Genomic DNA, 26,659 nt, shown 5'->3' with positions numbered 1-26,659 from the left:
TCCACCAAGACCTGGCTCCCACCCTGGAGGGCCTCTCTTGGGTGCACCACCCAGTCCCGCGGCCCTGGCTGCTCCTTATGTCTGCTATTCATATGTTCTTTAGTGTTCTCTTTCCTTCTCCCCAGCCAATTCCTTGTACCCCAATCCTGTTACAATGATTGTTTATATAAAACTTTCCCTGTTCTAATCACTGTGTGGTTTCTCTCTGCTGATTGGACCCAGACTGCTGTACTGGTCGCTAGCAGCGAGTGGGCACCACGTGCCAAGTGCCAGGTGGATGATGGCAGAGAGCTGAAGGGGCCCGGGCCTATCTGCAAGAGTGAACACAAAGCCCATGTTAAGAGGACAGAGCACAAGGCACAGGTAGAGACAGGGTCCCGGCCTGGCTCTGCGGCTGGCGGTCTCTGCCACAGAACTGTGCAAAAGGCTCATGCAGAAGGCTGCTGGCCTCGCCAAGAGTAACAACCACGCGACTTCCATGGACATCTAGAACACACGCAGGCTGATGATCAACTTTTGCTTATCCTTTCTCTACTTTTTTTTTGAGACTTTCAAACTTTTTTAACTGTGTAATTCATCTCAATATACAAGTGTAAATATATATATTCATTTTTTAATATTGGGACATAAAAAAACACAAGTTAGAAAGCACAGAATCAAGGCTCAAGCTTGGCAGCTCCTGTTCATTTATGACTTTGGTCAAAAACTGCATTCGTTTTCCATCGTTACAACAGAGTACCACAAACTTAGCAGCTTAATCCGTGCTTATTATCTCCCGTTTCCCCCGGGCAGCGAGTCCGGGTGCGGGTCAGCCAAGTCTTCTGCTCACACGGCAGGGACCCCGCAGCAAGGTGGGGCCGAGGCTGCAATCTCCTCGGAGGCTCAGGGTCCGCTCCCAACTCATCCCGGCTGCTGGCAGAATTCAGTTCCTGGCAGCGTACAGCTGAAGTCACCGTTCTTTGCTGGTGGTCAGCTGGAGGTCACTCTCAGCTCCCAGAGGCCACCCTCAGGTCCTCACCACCTGGCCCTCACAGCAACAGCTCGCTTCTGAGCCCGTAGGGGAACCCTCTCTAGTCCGCTACCACCGAGTCTTATATTAATAATATGGAGCACGATCAAGGGAGTAATGTCTGGGTGTGGTGGCTCATGCCTGTAATCCCAGACCTTTGGGAGGCCAAGGTGGGAGGATTGCTTGAGGCCAGGAGTTCAAGACCAGCCTGGGCAATATAGTGAGACACTGTCTCTAAAAAAAAAAAAAAAAAAATTAAAAGACAGTAGCTGTCCCATTATATACACAGATCTACCCATCCTCAAGGACAGGAGATTACATGGGGCAGTGCACCAGGGGGGCAGAATCTTGGAAGCCCTCTTAGAATTCTGCCTGCCACAGAAACTCATAGAAAGTCTGTGAAAATGAGAAAATTTATCTAGAGTAGGTCTATCTTCTCCCCATTCTAGAAGTTTCTCTGATCTTCTAAATGAACCAAGATTCCTTCACTGTTCTTTAGTTTCCTTCCCCTTCGACCTCTTCCTGCCTCCAGAATCCATAAACGGCTTTCTTCTTTGGGATGGAAAGAAAACCTAATCCAGATCTCGCTTCACATTAACTCAGAGCTCTGCCCCACTTCCGACGGCCCCTTTGTATACCGTCTGCGAGGAAAGAGGGCGTGTTCGTGTCCTAGCACTGCTATGACAAATTACCACAAACGTAGTGGCTGAAAACAACGATTTATTCTCTCTCAGTTCTGAAGACCAGAGATCCAAAATCCAGGTGTTGGCAGGCCCGCGCTCCCTCTGAAGCTTCCAGGGGAGAATCCTTCCTTGCTTCTGCCGGTTCCTGGCGGCCCTCGCATTGCTCAGTCTCTGCCTGTCCGCACTCGGCTTCTCCCCTGTACCTTTGCCTCCAATCCCCCTGTCTGTCTCCTGCAAGGACCCCAGCCATTGGATTTAGGGTCCTAATCCAGGATGTTCTTATCTCTAGATTCTTAATTATGTCTACAAAGACCCTTTACTCCCCCCGCCCTCCGTTCCAACCACTCTGGGATGCAAAGACCCTTTTTCCAAACAAAGACACATTCGTAGGTTCCAGAGTTAAGACTTGGACATATCTTTCTGGGAGCCACTGTTCAACCCAGTGTTCAGCCCACTGCATGGGGAAACTACTGATTAAGAAGTCAGGTTAAATCAATTGCAGAAGCCAGATATTCACGTTGATCTTGCTTAAGCACAGCAGGGGCCTCGCCTGGTGAGTATAACTAAACTGAGAGGCGAGCAGACGTGGTGCTGCCCTAGAGGGGAGCATAACCGGGACCCCAGCCCCTGCGGACCCTGTCACTCTGCCTGTCCTCTCCACATCATCCTTCCTAGTGCAGACAGCTCCACACTGGGGCCCACAGCAGACTCTGAAGCTTCTAGGGGAGAATCCCTCCTTGCTTCTGCCAGCCCCTGAGGCTCCATAGGAAGGCATTTGCCAGGGCATGTCATGGCCTGTGTCTGGCCACCTTGGTCATGTCCTTATTAACTCCATTTTATGTGAGATTCAAGCATGGGGTTGGGGCTTGGGGTGGCAGCTAACTGGGACATGTGCCCAGAAGGGAGCCATTCTTGACCTCAGGTCAACTGGATCCAACTCAGCACAGGGCAGTATAGGACCCCTGCCCATCCTCGTGGGGTCTACACACCGGCCGTCCACTGGAGCAGGAAGGAGCGCGCATTAACACGTCCACACCCGTTCAGCTTCCTTTACCTGCACAGCCTCCATCATTGTCAGAGTCTATTTTTTAAAGTGACTTTAATTGGAAAAATCGTCTTTGTCTCTCAAGGCGCTAAATCCAAGTGGGGTCTCCTTTGCAAGTGCCCACAAATCCTGGCTCCTCGTGGCATCCCCTACCATCAGGGTCCCATGGACCCCTCCCAGCTGTCTCCCTCTAGAGCTACTTTGTTCAGACACGATGGTCCCTCGAATGGTTTATTTTATCCAACAACCTGATCAGTCCATGATATTTGCAACAAAGCTGGTAGTTCTTAATTAACCCATTTGAGTTACCCTCTGAAGGCAAGTAACAGTCTGATTGAAAGCCCAGCTTCCCATGGCTATTTTAACAAGAAATAACTGCAGGGTATGAAGGAGAAAAATAGATGATTCAACCTTGTAACAGGAAGCTTGGAAATCAGCATGAGGATAGGAAAAGTGTTCCCCTTAATGAGATGAAGCCGTCTGTCTGAGTAGAGTATTCTGGGATCAGGAATCCGCTTTGTGAAGAACAAACAACCCAGTTTTGGCTCACAGAAGCCTTAATCAGGTGCCTGAACAAGACAGCTGTCCCTACATGGGACAGAAAAGTGCCCCCTCTATGTTTTGTTAATTACACTGGTTCATTGTCCACCCTGATGGAGTTCAGCCTCTGAGCACTTGGGCCCTACTAGTGATAGTCAACCTGGGGTAGGGGTCAGTCCCTGGGGACTTCAACTGAGCTCAGAGTGACCGGGAGCCAGAGGAAGCCCCCACCCTGTGTTGGGGGAGGGGCGGGGACAGAGCACCCAGCAGGACAACCCTACGGTGGTCGGGTCTGGGGGTGTGCCTCTGTGTCCTCGGCTGGGCGGACAGTGGACCAGCGTTAAGGGGCAGGACTGGGGTGGACATCCACCCCCACCTCTGCTTCAGACCCAGAGTCCCCTCTAACCCTGGGTCTGGCCATTCAGATGAGCGCTCACCCTCAGAAACAGGACGTGCATCTCCGTCACCACTCTGAGATGACACACGTGCGCAGATGGTGTCAACTAGGCAAAGGCCGGTTCACTTTTCTGTGCCAAGTTCTTTTTGTTTGAACTTCAGGGCCCTCACTTGCCAAGTCAGGCCAAGCAATTCTGGGGGCTGGAAAAAAGGACTGTGGTATGGGCCTAATTGCGACCCCTCCTCCTGAAAATTCGCATGTTGAAGTCTTAACCCCCAGTTACTGAGAATGTGACTGTATTTAGAGACAGGATCTCTAAAAGGTAATTAAGTAGAAATGAGGTCGTTAGGGTGGGCCCTGATTCAATATGACTGGTGTCCTCTTAGGAAGAAGAAACTAGGGCAGGTCCTGGTGGCTCACACCTGTGGTCATAGCTACTCAGGAGGCTGAGGCAGGAGGATCGCTTGAGCCCAGGAGTTCAAGGCCAGCCAGGGCAGCATAGTGAGACCCTATCTCTAAAAACAAATAAAAGATGAGGGAAGACCATGTGAAGACGCAGGGAGAAGACAACCATCTATAAGCCAAGGAGAGAGGCGCCCAGGGAATCACCCCTGTCACCATTTATTGAATAGGGCTCCTTGTCCCCAGTGTATATTGTTGTCTGCTTTGTCAAAGATCAGTTGGCTGTATGTGGATGGTTTTATGTCTTGGTTTTCTGTTCTGTCCCATTGGTCTATGTCTCTATTTTTATGATGACCATCTCCTTTATCAAACTCTCACATACCAGGCCAGTATTCCTCCCACCCTACAGCACCTCAGGGCCAGTCACCACACCACTAGGGACCGCCCTGTAGCCCAGGGCCCATTGACAATATTCAAACTCTTTTGCTGTTGTTGTTTGTTTTGTTTTGAGATGGGGTCTCACTATAATGCCCAAGCTGGAAAACTCTTGCTCTTAAACGTCCTCAGCGTCCCCACAGTGCATAACCTAGCCCTTCCTGAGAGAGCCCCTGGCTCAGGCACACTCTGCCCTCCTGCCCCTCCCTGCTCCTTCCCCATGTGGCCCCAAGTGGCACGTGGGGCCTCTTGTTTCCAGGGCTCTCTAAGTCTCATCCCTCATGACAGTCATTTCTGTGTCTGCTATCTGACCATCACTGATTAAAACAAATCCCAGGTACATTTTAACACACTCCCTGAAGCAGAGGCCTTTAGAGACTCCCAGTCAGCTCTGGCGAGCCCATTTTTAGAGGGAAATGGAGAAGATGGAGTGACTCAGGGGAGCTCAGCCAAAATGGCAACGTGTCTTCCGGCTCACCGGAAGAGGTCCTAGAAGAGCAGGGCTCGCACCTGTGCAAGACTGGAAGGGCTGGTTGGAGGGAGAGGAAGTTAGCTGTTGCTCCAATATATTGGGTTGAATGGTGTACCTCCAAAATGTGTGTCCACATCCTAATGCCTGGAACCTGGGAATGTGATCTTATTTGGAAAAATGGTCTTCACAGATGTAATTAAGGTAAGACTATCAAGATGAGACCATCCTGGATGGTCGGGATGGATCACAAATCCAAAAGCGAGGGCCCTTGTGTGAGACAGAGAAGAGGAGCACACAGAGGAGGCCACGTGAGGATGGAGGCAGAGACTGAGTGACACAGCCACGAGCCGAGGAACACCTGGAGCCACCAGAGGCTGGAGGAGGGAAGGGAGGGAGCCGCCCAGAGCCTCTAGAGGGAGGGTGGCCCTGCTGACACCTTGATTTCCAACCTCTGGCCTCTAGAACTGTGAGAGAATAAATTTCTCTTGTTTTCAGGCACAGAGTTTGTAGTCATTGGTAACAGCAGCCACGGGAAACTAATGAAGGGCAGGAGGGAACCCGGAAGGATGGGTCAGTGGATTTTTAAAAATCCAGGATTTTCAACTTTTCTGTAACTTTTTTTGTCTTTGTATATTCTGTTAAGACTACTCAAATTACTGTATTTTAAAGTCATCTGGAATAGTTCCTCTCTGTGGTTACACCACCAAATAGATACATAGTTAAGATCGGTGGTGTCACTTTACTTTCAATTTTTAGAGATTACTTTTTTAAAATGTAATTTTGCTTTATTATTACAAAAATGTTTAGAGGATTTAAAAATCAGATTAAAAGGTGAGCTCAGAGAAGTCCGCCCTAAGCTCTGCCTCTTCCATCCATTCCCCCCTTCCCCGCAGGCGCTGTTTACCTAGCTGGCTATGTTGGTGTCTAGGAAAATCTGTATTTTTGTTCTAATGAATAACATAAATATCTTTATATAATAGTTGTAGTCTTTTCCAGTTTGGGCTCTTGTGTATTGGTTCTCTACTGTGATCAATACTGTAATTAGCTCATAAACTCCTCCCCTCTCCCTCCACAGCTGATAAGAATGTCATTTGACGCCAGTCAATGATTATACGGCAATCAGCAAGTCGATTCCTTTCACGTGTACTCCCCGTTCTCTGAGTTTCTGACAGATGTGCCTACACTGTCAGAGCATCAGCCACTATATACTCTAGCACGTTCCTTACAACCACATTTAGTCTCAGTTCTGCAGAGAAATACACATTCAGTCCCCAATACTGGTCCTCACGTTCACCTCACTAATCCTCTTGTCTGAAACACTTTCTCTACGTTCCCTGAGGACTTGAGTGTTCAAACAAGTTTCTCGGTGGCCTTTATACCTCCAGGGCACTCTGCCAGCTAGTGCAGTGTTGGGCACTAACAACAGGACGGCACCGCGGGAACATGCCAGGCTGGAGTGGCGGCACACGCTTCTCTTTCAGCTTCTGGTCCTCACAGACCTCGGGGTGGCTACAGTCTCGCCACACTCTCCCCACCCCACCAAGTGTCTCTAGGCCACACTCTGCAACCAGGGACATTCGGGGACAGTTCCAGCCTCTATACACCCTCCAGCAACAACAGGTCCCTTCCACAGAGCAGCCCGGGCCACACTGAGGCTATTGCCACCCTGCCAGCAGGCGGCTTGGTCCCGTGGTGTCCAGGGCCTCTTTGAAGAGGTTGGAATCTCGACTTTGAGGAGAGGGAGACTCTCTGAAGTTCCTTCCTGCTCCCTGAGGTAGCAGCTGTTACCTTGACCTCCTCTACCTCCTTCAGTGGTTAAGCACCTTTTACTAGTCAATCTGTTATATTAAATGTTCCCGCGTCTACCTCCTGCGGAAACCCTGACTGCGTCTTCCGAACATGCAGAGCTCCCTGTATCCCCGAACGGATGTGTGCTCTACTGAGGCAGGGGACCCTCTGGCCAGGTCTCGGGCAGGTGGACAGTACTTTCCCACACGGTTTGTGTTTCGTGTTCTTTTCTACATGCCTTTGTGCTGCGGCAGGTTCCCGTGGGCACATTTATTCACTCTACATGGCTAAGAATTTTGCACTTAGGCAAAATCTAAGGTTTCTTTCCTTCTCATCCCCATACATTGAGGCATTAGAATTAAAGGGAAAATATTTAAATTTTGCAGGGAAGTTAAAGTCTTGAGAGGTTTAAAGCAACTTAAAAATTGTAAGTTTTTAAAAATTCCAACTCTAAAAAGTTACTTGTAATTTTATGAATAACCTAGATATATTGCCCATTCTCTGGGACGGTGACCAAAAGTCCAGGCAAATGATCAAATAACATACTTTAGTGTTTGGATGAAAAAATATACTTTACACACCTCTGTGCCAAAAACTAAACACTCTTTTAAATAACAGCAAAATATTTCTCATAACTTTGGGTTTTCACAATTCTTTGGATACTGGTAACATTTATTACCATGGTGGCCAATCTGCAGAGAACCAATAAACCAAACCATTTCCAAGTTCTCAGGAAAATAATCTGAAATATATTCATTGGCACTGTCATTTTGAAGACTTTATGAAAGGAAAATAGAAAAAGGACCTTGGATGCTTATTTCCATTCAAATGGACCAAGTGCCGGGCCACACTGCTGTCCAGTAGCTCCCCGGCCCTGCACGCTCTGCCAGACAGCAGCGTCCCCCGGGGCCCACCCTCCTCAGAGGCCTGAGATCAGGCCTCAGCTGACCACGTCTTCCAGGGCGGTCAGCAGGGAGCACAGAGCAACGCCATCTGCATTCCTGCCAGTCACCAGCTTTGAACCAAGAAAAAGGAAAGCCACTTTTCTAACTGCCCATCCTCCCTTCTACTCTGCGGTCTCCAAACAGATTCCTTTACTAAGACAGATTATTTTACTGCTACGAATTTCTTACACTTAACGTCCTTGCAAGACAGAGTGAAGAGCAATAATTAAACAGGCCCCACGAAGCATCTGTCATACTCAATTTCCATGAAGAGAAAAACTCGCACTACAGATGCATGTGGTTAATAACAAGCTGTATTTGGTGCCAAGGTTTTAAAAAGCAATACTTTGACATTAAAATGTGTTCTTCTCTGTATTAATGGCCTATGTCTTCAGAGTCTTCGAGGTGTTCTAAATTGTCCGCTTTGGAAAGAAGAAATCTGAAAGTCCTATCATGCCATTCTTTCTAGATTCTCTGAAGTGGAAACAGACAAAGACACTTATTAGTAATTTCTCACAGCACATTAGTAAAGTTTTTATAAAATTCAATTTAATTTAAAAGATCTACCTTTAAAAAATGTTATTTATGGTTTCTCATCAGTAATTCTTACCTCCTGACTTGGGGGTCGGGGGGGCAAGGGCAATATACGTAACCTAAACTTTTGTACCCCCACAATAAGCTGAAATAAGAATTAAAAAAAAAAACAAAACACAAGATAAAGTTCTTGCCCTCAAAAAAACAAAAAACAAAAGTAAAGCATTCTATTTGGTTGTACAAAATGTACAATAACTGTACATTTATTTTAGGCGAAAATATCAGTATTATATTCATAATTTTTCTTTCTTAATAACTTGTGGTCTCAGGAAAGTGGAGGGAAGTGACGACAGCCCAGCAGGGTCCAGGTCCGTCGGAGCTGCTGTCCCGGGGTGGCTGGGTCAGGTGCATTAACCGGGGCCGTGAATAAAAGGGAGAGAAGAGGGCCCGAGACGGGCCGCTCCCCAGGGAGGGCAGGGCAGGAGAGGGCCAGGAGCTGAGGGTCGGGACACAGAAGTGTGGGGCAGAGGAAGAGGCAGGTGAGAGCTGGACCACCCTCACGACTGCTGACATCAGCCAGGACAACAACATCAGGAGTGACACAGAGAAAAAAGGCAGCTTGGGAGACACCTTCCACGGGGACAGGAGGGTTAGAGCATGGGTGGACAACAGAACCAGGCAAGAAGGCAGGGACAATGGAGTCCAGAGGCAAGGCCCATAGACAGCCTGTCACAGGGGAAGGAGGACTGTGGGGACCAGCCCCCATCACCGTCTGTCCCCGACCCTGGCTCTACTGTCCTCACAGCACTAACACAACCTGCTGTCTCGGAATCTGTGTCTGGTGTCTGTCCATGCCACAGGGTGAAACTCCCCAGGTCAGGGGCATGGCCTGTCTCCCTGACTACATCCTGGGCACCGGGACCAGTGCCCGGCACAGAGAAGGTGCTCCATAGACTACACCATGGGCGAACAATTCAAGATGAAAGGTGTGGGGCCCAGGGACCAACATCCACCTACACTTGGGGATGGTGGCCCAGGGGGTGGGGGGAAAAGGGTGCTGGGAAGACCTCAGTGCCCAGGCTCAGGGCCCAGTCAGGGCCTTGCTCTCTTGGGGCTGGAGCCAGGAGGCGCTGGGCCCTTTCCTGCCCCTCACCTGGCCGCCCTTCCCTCCAGTCCCCAGGCTCGCCCCTCAGAGGCCCCCAGGGCACCGCTCATGCCCAGGCCTCTCCCTTGGAGGCTGTCCCCTTGGGTGGCCTCCACTGCCCCTCTGCACACTCCACCTGCCCGGGGCTGCTTTTCCTTGGCGTCCCCACAGGTAGTACAGGCAGGTATTTGGTAACTGTTTAAGGAATGAACAAATAAAGCACTTAGGCAGGACAGAAGGGCTTTGTTCCTTCCTACTCTGAGTCTAGTCTTTAAAGGGAGGATTGTTAATCTTTTTAAACAGTATTACGGGTGATCAGAAGAACACTGGGCAATGTATTCAGATACTGCACCAAGCTGTGCTCGCAGGCAGAGCCTGTCTAAATCAGGTGCGGCCTGGTGCAAACACAACATACAAATGCAGCGCACAACGCGCCACACAGCAAGTTCCTCAGACTCAGAACTGTGCAAGTGACGTCTTCAGGCTGCTGCAGGAGATGCTGCGGCCCTGGCGCTGCAGCCTGGCCGCCCCCCAGCAGCCCTCAGTTTCTACACTTCACTGTGCAGAAATGAAATCGAGCGTACTTCTCAACACGCCACAATTCAAAACCAGCTGGCACACCATAAACAGGAATCGAGGTAAACTGAGGATAAACTTTCCTTAATGAAAAGATACATTCTCTCCCTCTGAAGCCTAAAGAAAAGGGAACCTAAGTCCTGCACTGGTCTGAGCCACGAATGAGGAAAGGCCGCCTTCTCAGGTGATGGTCTCTTCTGCTGCTGGTCTTTGACACGCAGTTCCACCGCAACACCTCTTGGGATACAGTGCGTGCCTCCTCGCCTCCCCGCAAAGGCAGGCTTCATTGGAACAAATTTATCTCAGAAGAGACGTGATATTATGAAATATATATTTGGTCTTTGATCCCACTTGTTTCTTGGCATGCGACTCCTAAGACCCTTAGAGTTTCCAAAATGATCTATTTTGTGTGCCAATGAAGTAACTGGTGGCTGCAGCCCCTAGGATGGGGCCGGTCACCAGAAAGACCAAGGCAGGATTAGAGGGTTGGGACTTCCAGTCCAAACCAACCTCCAGGGATGGGAGAGGGGCTGAAGGTTAAGTGGATCCCCAGTGGCCGATGATTTAATCAATCATGTCTTTCCAATGAAGCCTCTATAAAAGGCCCAAGAGGACAGGGTGTGGAGAGCTTATGGACAGCTGAACACGTGCAGGCCCACAGCAAGGTGGACGAGAACTCGTCCAGGTGCAGGGAGGGCCCCCCAACTCCATGTGCTCAGGACCCTTCCAGACCTCACCCTAAGTATCTCTTCATCTATCCAGCTGTTTGTTTGTATCCTTTAAAATATCCTTTGTAATACACTGATAAGCCTGTTTCCCTGAGTTCCGTGAGCCACTTCAGCAAACTAATCAAACCCAAAGAGGGGGTCGTGGGAACCCTGATTCCTAGTCAGAAGCACAGGTGAAACAACCTGGGCCTCGAGAGTGGCATCGGAAAGGGGAGTCCAGTCTTGGGGACTGACCTCCCCCTGTGGGATGTGATGCCATTTCCAGGTAGATAGTGTTGGAATTGAATCAGAGGACGCCCAGCTGGTGTCCACTGCAGAAGTCATTGCTTGCTCATTGGTGGGGAAAAGAAACTGCACATTTGGTCACAGAAGTCTTTTGTGTTGATTGTTGCTGTGGTGTGAGAGCAGAGGAAAAACTGTTTGAGTTTCTTCCTATAAGGGAAAAGTGAGAGGAAGGAAATTCTCCCACCGTCAACACACCTGAACCCCAGAGTGCAACACTTACACATTGTCCTTTAAAGTGGCAAGATAGTATTCCGTCTCTGCAGCAGCGACGTCTGGGTCTAGGCCAGCCAAGTAGCGGTAGACATAGGAAAAAGTCTCAAACGGGATTCGAGCAGCTCCGCCCTCTGGATCAGCGGTGAGGATCTCGCACAGGTGCTTCATGGCGGTGTTCAGCGACTGCAAGCGCCCAAGCCAGGGGGGAAAGAAACAGTTACCCTTGGAGTCACTAAAATTTAAAGCAGACACCAGCAGAATAAACACCCAGGCATATTTTACAGAAATTCTCCAAAAGTTCTCCATCTAAATTAAGAAGTAGGTGAGGCCAGGCGTGCTGGCTCATGCCTGTAGTCCCAGCACTTTGGGAGGCCGAGGCAGGAGGATCACTCGAGCCCAGGAGTTGGAGGCTGCAGTGAGCTGTGATGACACCACTGTACTTCAGAGCAAGACGCTGTCTCTTAAAAAAAAAAAAAAGAAAAGAAAAAAAAGAACTAGGTGAATGTACAATTGCCCTAATAAAAAATAAAAAGGGAAGGTTTGAACAGGATGTCACTGGCCAGAAAAAAAATTTAATTCACAGGCCGGGCGTGGTGGCTCACGCCTGTAATCCTAGCACTCTGGGAGGCCGAGGTGGGCGGATCGTTTGAGCTCAGGAGTTCGAGACCAGCCTGAGCAAGAGCGAGACCCCATCTCTACTAAAAATAGAAAGAAATTATATGGACAGCTAAAAATATATATAGAAAAAATTAGCCGGGCATGGTGGCTCATGCCTGTAGTCCCAGCTACTCGGGAGGCTGAGACAGGAGGATCGCTTGAGCTCAGGAGTTTGAGGTTGCTGTGAGCTAGGCTGATGCCACGGCACTCACTCTAGCCTGGGCAACAGAGTGAGACTCTGTCTCAAAAAAAAAAAAAATTTAATTCACAGATTTCATTTTATATTAAAATGAGAATGACTGCTATGGACAAGAGGAAGCATCATTGTCTTTAAAGACGAACTTCCTAAGCCAATGCAGACCCATGTGGCCCCATCAGGACCAGGGACACACACCCAAGGACGTGCCCAGGGACTGAGCAAACTCTGCTACCAACCAGGGGTGCTGCCTGTGGGGGCGGGGCTGGCGGGGCGGCCCCCGTGCCTACGAGGAGGCCCCTGCCCAGCAGGCAGCAGAGGGCTGTCCGCCTTGCCTTGGTCCAGGACGGCACCAGGCCTTTCTCCTCCGTGGACGGGGCAGCTCCCTCTCACTCCCAGCCGGGCCGCAGCCCCACCCTCCACTGTCAGCCCATCCTGGGGCAGCCCTCCTGCCGCCAGGGCACAATCCTCCAGGGCACCCTGCCCTCCCCTCACTCTCTGAGTGGGGCAGCTACAGCCAAGGTTCTTCCTCGTGAGACCAGAGGCTCCCGAGCACGGGAGCCGCGAGGGCCTGGGCACCGCTGACCGCCTGGTGCCTGCCCACGCCTCTCACCTCCAACTCACTCAGTTAATCCTTGGTGAAAAGAGGAGCGTTTTATTTTAAAAGAGGCGGGTAAAACCCTGTAACAATGGATTACTAGCTTTTAAAAAACAGAACACATAGCCCAGGTCTCCTTTTCTCCTTCCACACCAGGATGCCACGACCTGCAGCCTTTAACACCCTGGCAGGGCATACTGGAAGATAGCGTTCTAATCCCACAAGTGGCCCAAGGGACCTAGGTCTTAATCCCCACCCGAGTCCTTTCTCTGGAGCCCGTCCTCGCCGGAGTGACTCTCTCGCACCTGCCTGGGCTGCCATGCTATTACTGATGAAGGAAGCTGAACTCACAGGTGGTTGGTTACCTGTAACACCCCTCACCCACACACACACAGAACGACACTCCTCAATTCCCCTGTCTTCACCAGATGCCTACCACGGACAGGGCCGTAGCAGTTAACAGACGCTCATGCCTGCTGTCATGGGATCACAGTCTAGTTGGGAGAGCCAAGCAACACCTGGATTCTGGAATGCTCTAGAAGAGGGCGTACCTGGAGCAGCAGGGTAGAAAGTGCTGGGTGGAGGGTGACATTTTCTATCAGGTGGTCCTGGAAAGTCTAACTGAGCAGGTAACATTCATGCAAAGACTCAGAGGGAAGGAGCCAGCATGTGGGATGCTGGGAGGGTGCCAGGTGTACCGCTGTGTGTTCCAGAAACAGCCGGGAGCTCTGTGTAGCCAGCGCAGGTCAGGGAGGGGCAGAAATGTAGGAGAGGAGGGCAGCAGGGTGGGGGCCAGGTCGTGGGGGCCCTTACAGGCCGAGGGAGGACTTGGGCTTTCCTGTATCCTATGGGAGGGTGTTGAAGGGTTTTACACCAAGAAGAAATGCTACCGAGAGTTCCTAGGGATGCCCCCTGGCTCACGTGTGAAGAGGAGGCCCCAGTGACGAGTGTGGAGGAGGAACCCAGGGAGGAGGCTACTGGAATAATCCGGCCAGAGCCCAGGTGGCAGCAGCCGGAGGGCTGAGAGGGGCCGGACTCTGGGCCTGTCCTGAAGGTGGAGTTAGGGCTCAGTGTGGGTGGGAGACACGGCAGTGACAAGTGCTCCACAGCTTGGGGCCTGAACAGCTGGAAGGGTGGATTTGCTGCTAACTGGGGCGAGGGAGACAGGGCGGCAAGTTCCAGGTGGAAGACAAGGAGCTCAGTCTGGGTGGTTTCAGAGGACATGTCCGTCAGGCCCCACGTGGAAGGGTGACTGAGGTGGACAGCCAGGCCTGAGCCCGGGCAAGAGGCTCGGGCTGGCAACGCCAGGTCGGGAGCATCAGCCCACAGGCGAGACGGTGTTTACAGCGACGGCCCAGGGAGAGTGCCGAGCAGTGGGGACAGAGCATGGGGAGAGCAGGGCCAGCACCGGAGGGAAGGAACAGCAGGCAGGGGTGTCGACAGTGAGTGAAGAAAAGCCCTTCAAGGTGGAGAGAACAGTCATCTGCGTCAAACGACCAGAAAGGCCAAGAACAACGAGGACGGGTGCTTGGTGCTAGATTTCCGCGCCGGAGCCAACTGTTAAACTTCCAGGAATTCTGGGAGCTGGATGGCTTCACGTTGTAGCCTGAAATCAGCCGTGGTGGGAGTATTTACACCACATCAATTGGCAAACCCTGCAGATGAAGGGTTTCCCCCCAGAGAGCAGGCCTGAAACATTCGCCAGACTGCTCCTGTAAGGAGACACAGTGCGGCCACGCGGAGCCACCGTCTGCCCAGGCCTCCCAGGCCAGGCGGAGTCCTCCAGGGACGCTGCCTACAGGAATGCGTGTGGGGCCCCGCACGGGAGGACGAACTAGCAGGAAGAAAAACAGTGGATGAGGCGGAGCACCGTCCCCGCAGGAAAGCTGCAGACGTAGGAGGAGTGCTGGACTGTCACAGTCACACCAGGGCTGTTTGGTGGAACAGGGACTGTTCTGGGAAAGAAACCCGACGTCCTCAGGGACGTGCAAAGGCTCTGAGCCTGCCCTGGGCTGCAAGACTGAGGTGCAGTTCTCACCCAGAATGACGTGCGCTCGGAACAGGGCCACCAGCCAGCACAGGCGGGGCACTAGCCGTGTCCCAGGCACGAGCCAAGAGCCTGACGGGAGTCTCACCTGCTCCTCACAATGAGGGGAGCACTGCGCTTATCCTTGGCTCACACGGGAGGACTGCAGGGCCCTAACAGACTCAGGGATGGCCTAAGGTCACCCGGCCAGGACTGGAACGCAGCCAGCGTGCCTCTGAGCTCCTTCTGGCAGCCACCACATTCCGCCACCTCTAGCAGCCCCTAGGCTGGCTGGGGGAGCAAGACACAGGGCAGAGACGCCACCCCACTCCGGGATCCAGACATTCGGCTGGAGGAGGTGAAGGCCTGAACACAACTCATCTCCCCATCGCCGTCGGCTGGGACTCGGCATCTGTCAAGGGCCTGACATGGTGTTTCCTCCCATTTTCACTCTGGAATCCCACTTCCCACGTGAGCCAGTCCTGGTGGCCGCAACGCACAGCTGAGGGCGGATGGCACAGCTCTGATGTGAGTCTGCCTCTGAGAGGCGAAATGGCGCTCCAGTTAGAAAAACGGATTGTGCTCGTTCTGCGGAGCAGCAGACAGCTCTCCAAGGACGACTGCACAAGTCACGCCTTTAAGCCTGCCCTCGAGAGAGAATTTGCTAAAAGTAAAGTGTACTTTACAATCCATGTTCCTTGCCTGAAACTTTCAAAGACATGTTGTTGTGTTAGAATTTACTTTTATATCCGACACAAATGGAAGCAAGTCAGAGCCATGTGCGGAATCGCGGAGGAACCGGGAGGAAGCAGTTGGCGTGGGTCGAGCAGGCAGATGAGATCTGCGTAACATGCTGTTCAAAGGCTTTGGAGGAAGAGGTATTTAAGGAAAAATACATCAAAACATTCTAGCATCACTGCCTCTGCAAAGGCGTGATGGCACTACTGATGTCAACGTTTCTGACAATAAGATCTGCAGCAATTTTTATATCCACAAGGATTCATAAGGCAACTTGCTTGATCCTATGCTGAGAGTTACGTTACTTATAAACACATTTCGCAAGCCCAAAGGGCTGTGTGTGGCACGCCGACCTGCCCGGCAGCCAAAGGGCCCTCTGCGTGGCAGGCGGTGCCCCTTGCCGACCTCCTGCCCGTTGCCAACTTATCTTGCATGCAGAAAACGTGCCAGGCAGAGGCGACGGGCAAGCCACCCTTTGTTTTTAACCAAGTATTCACACCTGATCCATAATCTGGAATTAAAATGGAGATGTGTGAAAACCTTACTCTTTTCTGAGCATTTTCAGTGTGCCAATTCTGTGGGATTTTTCACCGTTTCAGAATTATATCTGCTCTTATAATGACACTCAAAGCCTCCGAAGAAGAGAGTCACCTCACACCTCCCCCTAGGGTGCCTTTTAGTGAACATGAGAATAAAAAATGTGAACAGTATCTTGAACCACTTTACACAGAATCAAACAAAGGAAGTCGGACTCCCTGAGGCGTGGCCTGCCTGCACTCAGGGTGGACACGGGCCTTCCAGTGAAGCGGTGGCACTGGCCCCAACGTGGCATTTTTAAAAGCCTAAGAGCCTTTCATCTTATTTTATTATCCTCATCCGTTTTCTAATTTAAAACACAGTTCTAGGGCTTGTGGCCAGTGAGTGTGGGAGGTCCCAAATTAGAAGGAGCCTCCAGCCAGGTGACTGGGTTATGGTCCCGGAGGGAATTCCACCTGTCAAGCCGGATGCTGCCCATGTCACCGTGCGGGCTGGAGCAGGGCCCACAGTGGCCAGCAGCAGCTGATTCGTGACACTCTCCAGTGGGAAGGCGGTGAGGCTGGTGGGAGCTCACTGCCCCCCCGTTCCTACACAGGGAGAGACGTCGGCAATGGGGGAACTGGGGAGAACCCAGGAGCGGCTCCTTCCTCCTCGGGGGACAGTTGACTAACTGTGCTTGTGGCCCGAGGCTCACACTCATGATGGGTAGCTGTATCTTTTCACTGGCTACAGGGGATAAAAGGAACTCTGTTGGTCTTTCTTGCACATCTCCGAATGGGCTTTTGAACGCTAGTTGGGGAAACCAGAAAGGAAAGCGGGAGGGAGTAAGCCAGGATGCAGCCGCAGTTACTGGGACAGGTGGCTGTCATACTGGGACAACAGCGTACAGCAATGGGTCAAAGTCACCAGCTCCAACTGCTGCGGCACAGCTGTAAGGGGTAATGTTCTAAAAACTCCGAAGTGAGAGCTGTTAGAGGCTGATGATGAATGCTTTTTAGGGTTTCAATCATTTCAGGACGCAAAATGATACTAATGAAAATCCTTGGGAGTTATTCTCTAGACAGGAAATTGCAGGCGTGAACTCTAAGGTGGTCCTAACCTGTGGGCCACACACTCCTGAGGCTACAGAGACACCAGGAGGAGGTCCCTCTGTCTCCACTTCCAAGTCACCTGCTGTGGCTTACTTGGCCCACCTCTGCCATTCACGCCAGCCTACAATTCGGCAAACAGTACCTTCTTCAGAGGCTCATTGGGAGGAAGAGAGAGACTACACACAAAGGGCCTGCACATTCGGCACACGAAGAACTCCAGAAATCATGCCCATTGTCAGCACTATGTTCACATGGAAAACCGCATCATACACATGCATATTTGTAGTTGTAAACAGAGAGAGATGCTCCTGTGATTAACAAAGTCCAAATGCATTTAAAAGTCTGACTGAAGTCATTGTTACCTGTTTCACTGTGTGTTTCTTATCATTTATGGCTTGCCTCTGCCAGGGCGTGTAGGGATAGAAGACTCAGTTCATGATTTTATGTTTAAAAAAAAAGATCTCCATGCTTAAAAAACAAAACAAGACATTTTGCCCCACAGCTTTAACGCTGAGGACCATTAATGGCATGGCAGAAACGTACAGATAAAAGTCCCAACATATAAGTGGGGTCATTTCACCAGGCCAGCACACCAAGACGTTGGGAAGAAGAACAGGAATCCTCTGACACCCACGTTCACCTGCCAGGGCTGCCCACAACACCCCTTCATCCAAATTGGTAGCTTTTGGTGGTAATTACAGCAGTGTTCAGGGCTTCAAGGCTGTCACAGAACCTCCGCTCCAAGAGTCCAGGCATACTTGCCTCTGTTGTTCACTCCGGAACCTTCAGCACTTACAACAGGGCCTAGCTCAAAGTAGCACTTGGTAAACATTTGTGGACTGAAGAAATGAATGAATGATACATATGACTCAGAAATTTAAGCAGAGGTTTCCAGTCTTTTTAGAGATCTTAAACTCGACTGATTTGACTCGAGTGATTTCTAAGAGAAATTTGAAAGCACAGAGTATATATCTGCCACAAGCCATGCAAATGCCAAGGATGTAGGAAGCAGGAATAATATCTATTGTGTTCATGCGGGCAGCAACTAGATGCCAATTTTACAGTATCCTGTGTGAAAACAACTTAAGTAGGCAGTAGTAGCCCATTACAAATTACTTCTCATCATCTCACTTCACGTCTTCATTTCCTCCTCTTTGAAGCTATTTTTGAAAAGCATAAAAATAAATGCTATGATGCCAAACTACATAAAGAAACACCTCCTTGAATTCGTAGCTTCGTGTTCTTGGTGCACCTCCAAGCTGCCCAAGGCCAACATGCCGTCAGCAGCACAACCTCCGCACCGAGCCTGGCTGGCTGGGTGCCTCCCGTCCCCACGGCGCACACTGGGATGGGAGTTTCAACACATGCCCGGCTCGCTGTGGGGCTGGCGGGGGCAGAGCAGGCACCTCTTGCAGTAAACATAAACCCCAGGCAACCTCACATTCCTCTGGGGCAGGACAGGATCAGCTTTCACACTTGAACCTGACCCCTGAGGCGAGAGCCACGCTGGACCAGAGCAGAGGTAGCCGTGGCTTTTCCACAACCAAGAAGGGGCCACAGGCACCTAAGGAAGGAGTCAAGGGCAAACAGCGAGCCCTACTGCCAACGGTGGCTTCAGTTAGGAGACAGGCAGGAATCCACAGTGACCCACAAGTATGCTTCTTGATGTACATTTACTCCTTACTATATCAAAGTAACATGATAAGAAGAAAACAGAAAAACTGCACATTGTTTGTGACGTCTGTTCCCCAGTATTCGGTCTATAAGGCAAAGCTCCATCCTTAACAAAATGTCTCCATCTAGTGTCATCCTGTGTACGTGGACAAGAGACCGGATTTTCCAAAGTAGATGCAGTTTTGTTTTAAATCTAGTATTTAATTTTCATGATTAGGGAGGTGGAAATTACAAAGATGGACCCCAAAACATGAATTATTCTATTCCTTGTCATCATTGTTAAAATCAAAATTTCACTACTAAGGTCAGAGGTGGAAACCATAAACACTAATTCAAATATGAGATACTAAGTTTTATCACTAAAATCTTGATTTCACAGAGTTCCCGATGAACAAAGTGACATAAAAGTGTCCCCAATAATTAAATGTATTTTGTCTCTGTTCTTCCCAGTAATACCCCCCTGAGACACTCCCTTGGTGTTATCTGAGCCTGTCTTTGCTGCTGGAGGGATCCTGGTCTGCCAGTGTCCAGGCCTTGGCGCAAGGAGTCCAGAGCTGACACAAACACCTACGTTGCCTCGGGGCGGTTACACAACAGAACTGTTGCTCATTACGCAGCCCCCAGCCTGCCCCCTGACTGAGGTCACAGAGCTTCTCACCCGGGCCATCAAGAGAACAAGCAAGCTCCGCGGTGTTCACACAGTGGACACCACACAGCAGAGGAAATGCACGAACCACAGAGGTCTGTAATGACACAGATGAACAAATGTAGCAACACAATTCAGAAAGAAAAAGGTTCCACAAGATTACTAACAACATAATTATCTTTTCATCACACCAAAACCAACTCAAATTCAATCATGTATTTCTTGGGTACAGCCAGAAGGATTTTTTTACAAGGCAAGGGAACAGGAAGCACGAGCTTCAGGCCACTAGGCAGGGCAACAGGATGGGAGAAGACAACACAGGTAGCTGGAAGATACTATCAGTGTGTTAGTGACCACGTTGGGTAGGTTCATGGGTGTTTACCACATCAAGTAATTTTTAAAAATTAAAATTGAACTAAAGAGGCACATGCAAGGACTCACAGATGAGTGTGTGCCATGCACGAGGCAAGGACTACGAATTATTCAGTGACATACTGTGGGCCCCCAGACTGAAGGGAGGGGGAGATAAAACAGTTCACCTACACAGCGAGGGAGCCAGTTTTCCTTCTCAGCCCCCTTTCTTCATAAGCTTGATATGGTCATTGTTCCTTGTCTCACAGCACAACTCAAACTCTTCAGCTGAAAAGAGAGAGTCTAGACTTCCCAAGGAAGTTCTGCCAACATCGTTCCCACCCCAACCTTGCCCTACCGCACCCCGACCTCCTAGGTTCACCGACTGTCACTTCGCATATTGGAGCGTCATCCATGTCTTATTCCTAAGTCGTCTGGGTTACACTTTAACAGCAGCAAAACCTCATTGTATGGATGAGTTATTAATAATAGATTTTAACTAAAGTAGAAAATAACTTTATGCCTCTTTCCATAGAAGAGGAGGACAAGTATTATTGGTTTACAAAATGATGCACAGTTTTAAAAAGTCATTGATCTCATTCTCTTCTAAAACCTAAATACAATTTAATAGTATCCGTATCTGTCATCTCTCTACTGTTAACATCTTTTAAATTGAGGTATTCATAAGTATTTAATTTCTGTAAATTAAAATAAATATATGCCTGAAAATATAATAGACCTGTAGGGGGAAAAAAAGCTGCTTTTCTAAGACAAAGTTACTAAAGTAATGAAAGTGCTTCTTTCAGTTACTGAAACCTAAGTTATTTTTAAGTGAGGCCTATGATTACACAGAATTACTAATATGCTATTTATAGACACATACCCCACCAAGCATGCTACATCCAAGCGCTAAGAATTTTATCCACTCGATTTGCTTTTGGCAACGGTCCAGCTCTAAGAGAGCTCTGAATTTTTCTACTGGCAGGCACAAATTTTTCCACTTCTTCTCCAGATCTGCCAATTCCACATACTGCTTGTGGCCACACTGTTTAGAGAACATAGTATGACACAGTTCATGTGAGTTTTAAAAACCTGGGAAACAATATAATGCTTGTGAATACTTAAACATATATCAAGTAACCCGCCCTGTGCAGGGGAAAGATGAACTCCAAATTCAGGACAGTGAGTTGTGTCAGCCCTGGGTGGGTGAGGAGGGGAGGGGCACACAAGCAGGGAAGGTGGTGGCTAGCTATGTATCAGCAATATTTTATTTCTTAAAAGAAAAAAGGACAATGGATCGAATGTAGCATAATGTTATGACCTAATAAAATGGGCAGACATTGGATATATGATTCTCTACTGTCTGTCTGAAATACTTCACAATAAACAACAAATCTCAATAAATAAAATAAAAACCCAGGGACTGGATTTTTAAACATGTTAACAGTTAAAAAGGAGAAATCTTAAAACGGAAAATAAATGTATTCCTTCTACTATTTTAAAGAACCTATGAAAATTGATAACTTCAGTGATCTGCTAGCACTATCCTGGGTGAGAAAGCTCTGAGCAGTTGCAGCGTGGCTGTTCCCAAGCCTCACCGTTCAATGGTTATTAAGGTAGAGAACCATGGAAAAGCCCTGTCTTTAGAACTCAATGTATCCTGCGCAGAAGCACAGATGTCCAATGGGGACAAATGACTTTCAAAATCAAGGCTATGCCATTGGCATCATTTTTAGCAATGGGACCCAACACTGGGAATGCCAAACCTTGGTCCGTACTACACTTTCTATTAACTCATTCCTCTAGAAACAAGATGGTGTGCAGGGAGAAGGAATGAGGGGGCTCTTGGGGCAAGGCAGGAAGGGAGTTGCCTACCAGCCCAGCTCTCAGGAGAACTGGAAACCAGATGCCACTGCCCACTGTGGGGTGCAAAAAGGGCAACTCTTTCAGATGAAGAAGGCATATTATTACTGTAACATGCACACAACTTTTATAAACGTGTATTGCAAAAAGGGAATTGTAACACGTAATTCTGGAATTTTGTATTTTTTGTCCAGCAGAATCTAGTATCATCTTAATTTTGTATTTAAAATAAATTATATTTCACTTTTCTAAAATCTATTCATGACTATTTTGGGTTGTTTAAACTAAAGAAAGCCCACTGAATATAACATATTCCTTAATTGAAAAAACCCTGAAACTCCTTGGCAGGGAAAGCAGGGCTTACGGGGGGTTCTACCGTGTATTTACTAGGTGGGCCCTGCTGTGCCATCAGGCTATGAAAGGTGCAGGAAACAGGGAAGAAACGCCAGCTGACTGGTGATAGAGACCCTCTCATACCTGCTTGTGCAAAACTTTCAGGAGTCCTGGAGTCAGGCCTGTGTCTGTTTTCTGGGTTGCCACAGGCATTTCGATTCTGTCCTTTACGGGAAGCGGATCTCCTCTCGACAAAGCTGTAAAATATCTAATAATAACACACATCTGTGAAGCCTCATCAATACACAAAAAAACACCTTATGCAATGCAGTTTCTCATATGACCCAGGAAAACAACAGTGATTAGGAAGAAGAGCCCTAAAGTACAACAGCTCCAGCTTACGTCCTGGTTCCTCCACTTAGTTCTCGAACTTAACCGTCTCTGCATGCCTCAGTTTCTCCGTCTGGAAAGTGGGGATAATGAGAGTCCCTGTCTTAGGGGTCCCAGGAGCACCGAGTGAGAAAGGGCTGGCACAGTGGCTGGCACTCACGCTGACTGAACATGTGCTATTCTTATCAAGCAAATGCTGTAAGTGCTTCTGAAATATCAGGAGGTGGGAGATCCCAGGCCCTGGGGTGACCTAAGTGCAAGGTCATGGTACAGTCATCCTACTCTGGACAGCTTGGGCTTGTTCTTCCCTTTTCCTGGTCTTGCTGCTCTTTGAGGTGTTTCACTTTGAGCATGTCTGCATACCCAGCTCTGAGGCAGCCCAAGAACACACAGGTCATCTATTTCTATACTGGGAATGTCAGGTGCGGGCTTCTCTCCCACCTTCCTGCCTGCTAGTTTCCTCCTTAAGTGTTCTTTTCTGGGTCACCGGTATTGCTGCACGTGTTGGGGACGGGAGGGATCACGGAAACAGTTTGGCACACTAAGTCAAGAGGGAATGGACCAGGCAGGTCCTTCTGCACAACTCACTCCCCTCGTTGCATCTGCCAGAGGTGGCCAGTGCTGAAGCCACATCATCTCCTGCTCTAACAACTTTAACACAACAAAAAGAGATGGCACATCCAGGAAAACGAACACTAAATCCTCCACCAGGGCCCCAGGTAATAAAAAGGCATGAGTAATTAGAAATATTCCAACTACTATGTAACAGATAAATATGGATAAATGGAAATTTGCTGGACTAAAAGGAATTTCATATCTTGTCCCCTCTCTTTTCACCACTAAAATTTTTGTTTTCATGCATGTAAGACAACTGCAGCTACATTTTGTAGTTTTGTTAATGATTTGAGGAAAAGCCAAAACAAAGGCAGCAGTTTGTTAGACCAATGTGGACCTGAAGACCCAAAGGGCTGGGGTGAGGGATGGGTGCTTAGTTTTGCCATATTGCTCCTAATGGAGGGTTTCACCTAGTTCATGGAAGTTATTCCTCATAACTGATCAACGGAGTCACCAAGTTAGCAATCCCTCTGGAGCAAGGGTTCTCAACAAGAGGTAATTTCACACACCCCACCCCACCCACATTTGGTAATTTCTGGAGACTTTTTTGCTGTCACAACAGAGGGTGAGTGGTACTACAGGCACCCAGTGGGTGCAGGCCAGGAGCCCCTTCCCTCCGCCCCCCATCTCGGATTGTTGGTAGTACTGAGCTAAGAAAGCCTGCTGCAGAGGAGAGACGGACTCATGTTACTGTCTGCCAGTTCCCTTAGGCACATGTGCGCCAAAGCAGCCTTTATTACTTGACCAATCCTTGTGTCTGATGCCCTGTGTGATGCACAACTGCACGACGACATAATAAGGTCCAGCCGACTGTTTCATCACAGTGGAGTAGACAGGCTTGGGAGAAAGACTGGCTCATCTTTGATATCTGGCCAGCTGAAAACTTCATTTGAAAAGAACCCTAACCCGAGAAAACAGGAATGCCTATTTGAGTATTCTATAGAAGAGTTACTTTCATAATGCATCCTGGTTTCTGTTTTGTTTTTAGTTGTATTTTTTCCCTCCTGTCTCCACCCCCTCCTTCCTGTGCTGCTTCCTCTGCCTGGAATACCCTCCACCTTGCCTGAGCCCCACTTGGAAATCTTTCAAAGACCAAGTTGCCCTCTGCTCAACTTTCATGACCCTTCATTTATGCATTTACCAAGTTCCCCCTTAACTCAAGTTATTTATGAACATCTCTCTCTTAAAGATTAAGTTCTGTGAGACCTGGGACACATTTGAGCCCATTACTACACATTGCCTAATAAATAATCCCTGTGTTTTCTCCTAAACTCAAAAATTGTTCTTAAGAGAAATGAGCAGAATGGAGCATTCAGAAAGTTCTCGAGTAAGCTTTCTAAAGTGAAGCTTAAAATAACTGTGTCTAAAGTATTACCAAATATAATGTTCCAAGAAAAAAACTGCCAAATCTTGGAATTTTTTTGTAGAGTGCAAATAAATTCTTATAAATCCTGTTTTTTACTTAGGCTTGAATAACGGTTAAAACGGTTAATTTCTTTTTTTTTTTCCCCCGGCAAGAACCTTGACAGAATCTTTCAGAAGCAAATGACAAAAGTGTTTCTCAGAAGGCAAGCACTGGACTGACCAGTAGCTCTGTTGGTAGGTTAAATAACAGCACCAAAGACATCCAGGTCCTAATCCCTGGAACCTGTTTATGTTACTTTACATGGTAACAGGGACTTGGCGTATTGATCAAGGATCTTAGATGGGAAAATTGTCCTGGATTATCTGGATGGCTCCTAAATTTAATCACAAGTGTCCTAAGAAGAGGAAGGCAGAGGGATGGATATTTGAAGATGCAGGCTTTGAAAATGCAGGAAGGGGCTGTTGCCAAGGAGTACAGGAATGCAGCTCTAGAACTTGGAGAAAGCAAGGAAATGGACTGGATTTTCCCTAGAACCACCTGAAAGAGCAAAGCCCGCCAGCACCTTGATTGTAGCCTAGTGAAACTCACTGTGGACTTATGGCCTCCAAACTGTAAGAATATATGTCTGTTGTTTTAAACCTCAAGTCTGGTGGTAATCGTTACAGCAGCCAGAGGAAACTAATTCATCTTGACTATACAGCTTAGAGAACGTCAGCAAGGTATGACATGTTGGTGACTAAAATAGACTAAATTTACACCTATACTGACTCTTGTCATCATAAAAGTGAGCTTTTGTTCCATGTCTGTTTAGTGATAAGGGCCAAAGAACTCTCCTGTAACATCAAAAGGATTTATTTTACTGCTTCTAAGGTCTGTTGACCTGTAACTAAGATTATGAATGTCTGTTCCTGGCAAGGGTTAGAATGTTTGTGGCAACAAACTGGGAAGGTTCATTCGCTGTGCACTCTGCTGAGCAGAGTTTGTTTATCTTTAGCAGTCTTGGGATGATGACCTCAGTATGATTTTAGTCGTCCGGTTCTAACAAATTTATGTAACTCTGGGAGGATTCTCTGTGGACCAGAAACATAGCTAAAAGATTCCTCTTTGTAAAAAATCTTATTTCACAGATAAAGTGACTGTAATAGTGTGATTTTTAGAAACATAATGCAGAAACGTTTTGCCCAAGGCAATTGCTTTGTTTGGTCTATTATCATATATATTGCTCTTCGACAATTGAGTTGCCACTACTTTGTAGATAAGTGAGCATTTTGCAAGTTTCCGGCCCCACGGTCACTTCCTAGATGGACAGTTAGGTACAGATGTCACAGTGCTAAGGGGAAGCTTTGCCTGGTGCTGTAAGGATGCCGAGCGTGGCGCCGGACCCTCGCTGGGGAGGATTCCCGGCACGCCCGGCGGGAGCGGGTGGCCGCGCCGCGAGGGCCGCTTACCCTGCGGACCACTGCAGCACGTCGGCGGGCTGGGTGCGGATGGCCGCCTTGGTGAACTGCTTCAGGATGTCCGGCAGCTCCGGGGGAATGTGGATCTGCTGAGCGCAGAACATGGTGTCGGGAAGCGGCATCGCTCTCCGCAGACCGGGACCAGGCTGGCGAGAATCAGGTGTGCTGCGGGGAGCAGGGGCGGCCGGTCACCTCGCGGCACCACCGCCCAGGGCCGGCCGCCCGCCCTCCCCGGGGATGGGGCCGACTTCGCGGGGCCCGAGCGGCCGGCGCAGGCTCTTACCCGCTCTTCGGCCTCCTTGCACAATGAGGGCCAACCGCCCCTCCAGCGACACGCCGCACCCGCTAGCTCACGAGCGCCAGCGGCCGCTAGCGGCGCGTCTCGGTATCCAGGCAACCGGGACGCGAGACCCCGCGTACACGCACGCGCCCCGAGCCGGGCGGGCCGGGAGGAGACGCGCCTGCGCAGTCGGGCTTCGGAGCGCTTCGGCTGCTAACCGGAGGTTGAGGGCTGCGGCAGGGGCACGTTTCACGCAGCAAAGGGCGTTTTGGTCGATTTCCCAAAGCTGAATGTGAGCGGCGAATTCCCGGAGGACCCAGCAGTCTTGCCCTCGCTCTGGCTGCGTGAGGCCTAGAAGCGAGGTGACTCGGGTCCTCTTGGAAGGAAGCCGTGGGGGTCTCGGGGCTGGCGGGCGGGCAGCGCGAGCCCGAGGGGAGCGCCGGCCTCCCCGGACCGCCGGGTCGGGTGCCCGTGGCCCAGCGACTTCTGCGGAGTGACTCCCGCCTCGCGCCTTGGCACGCGCCGTTCCCATTGCCCAAATCGCCCGTTAGCGAACCTCGGTTCTCCAGACCCAGTTCAAAAGCCACTTAAACGATGGGCAGTTTCCGGCTAAAACATTCTATTTAACATGTTTTTCTAGGATAGG

The 26,659-nt window shown here is 49.4% G+C and overlaps 1 protein-coding gene across 1 annotated transcript; it reads right to left on the bottom strand.

Moving 5' to 3' along the window:
- Positions 1-8,028: 8,028 nt before the first annotated feature.
- On the bottom strand, positions 8,029-25,891 carry ROPN1L (rhophilin associated tail protein 1 like). Its single transcript, XM_069492590.1, has 5 exons — positions 25,725-25,891; positions 22,050-22,173; positions 20,593-20,754; positions 11,203-11,378; positions 8,029-8,189 (listed from the first exon to the last, which is right to left on the bottom strand). Exons 1-5 carry the CDS (start codon positions 25,853-25,855, stop codon positions 8,126-8,128), a joined length of 657 nt encoding a protein of 218 aa, XP_069348691.1. The 5' UTR covers positions 25,856-25,891; the 3' UTR covers positions 8,029-8,125.
- Positions 25,892-26,659: the final 768 nt, after the last annotated feature.

This window comes from Eulemur rufifrons, chromosome 17 (assembly GCF_041146395.1).
Source record: "Eulemur rufifrons isolate Redbay chromosome 17, OSU_ERuf_1, whole genome shotgun sequence".
Classification (NCBI taxonomy): Eukaryota; Metazoa; Chordata; class Mammalia; order Primates; family Lemuridae; genus Eulemur; species Eulemur rufifrons.
This window is presented reverse-complemented; position numbering and strand designations above follow the sequence as displayed.

Coding starts and splice junctions, on each gene's coding strand:
- ROPN1L (XM_069492590.1), bottom strand. CDS start 25,855: ATGCCGCTTCCCGACACCATGTTCTGCGCTCAGCAGATCCACATTCCC. Junction 22,174..25,724: donor GTGCTGCAGTGGTCCGCAGG/GTAAGCGGCCCT, acceptor TGTTATTATTAG/ATATTTTACAGCTTTGTCGA. Junction 20,755..22,049: donor TGAAAGTTTTGCACAAGCAG/GTATGAGAGGGT, acceptor TTCTCTAAACAG/TGTGGCCACAAGCAGTATGT.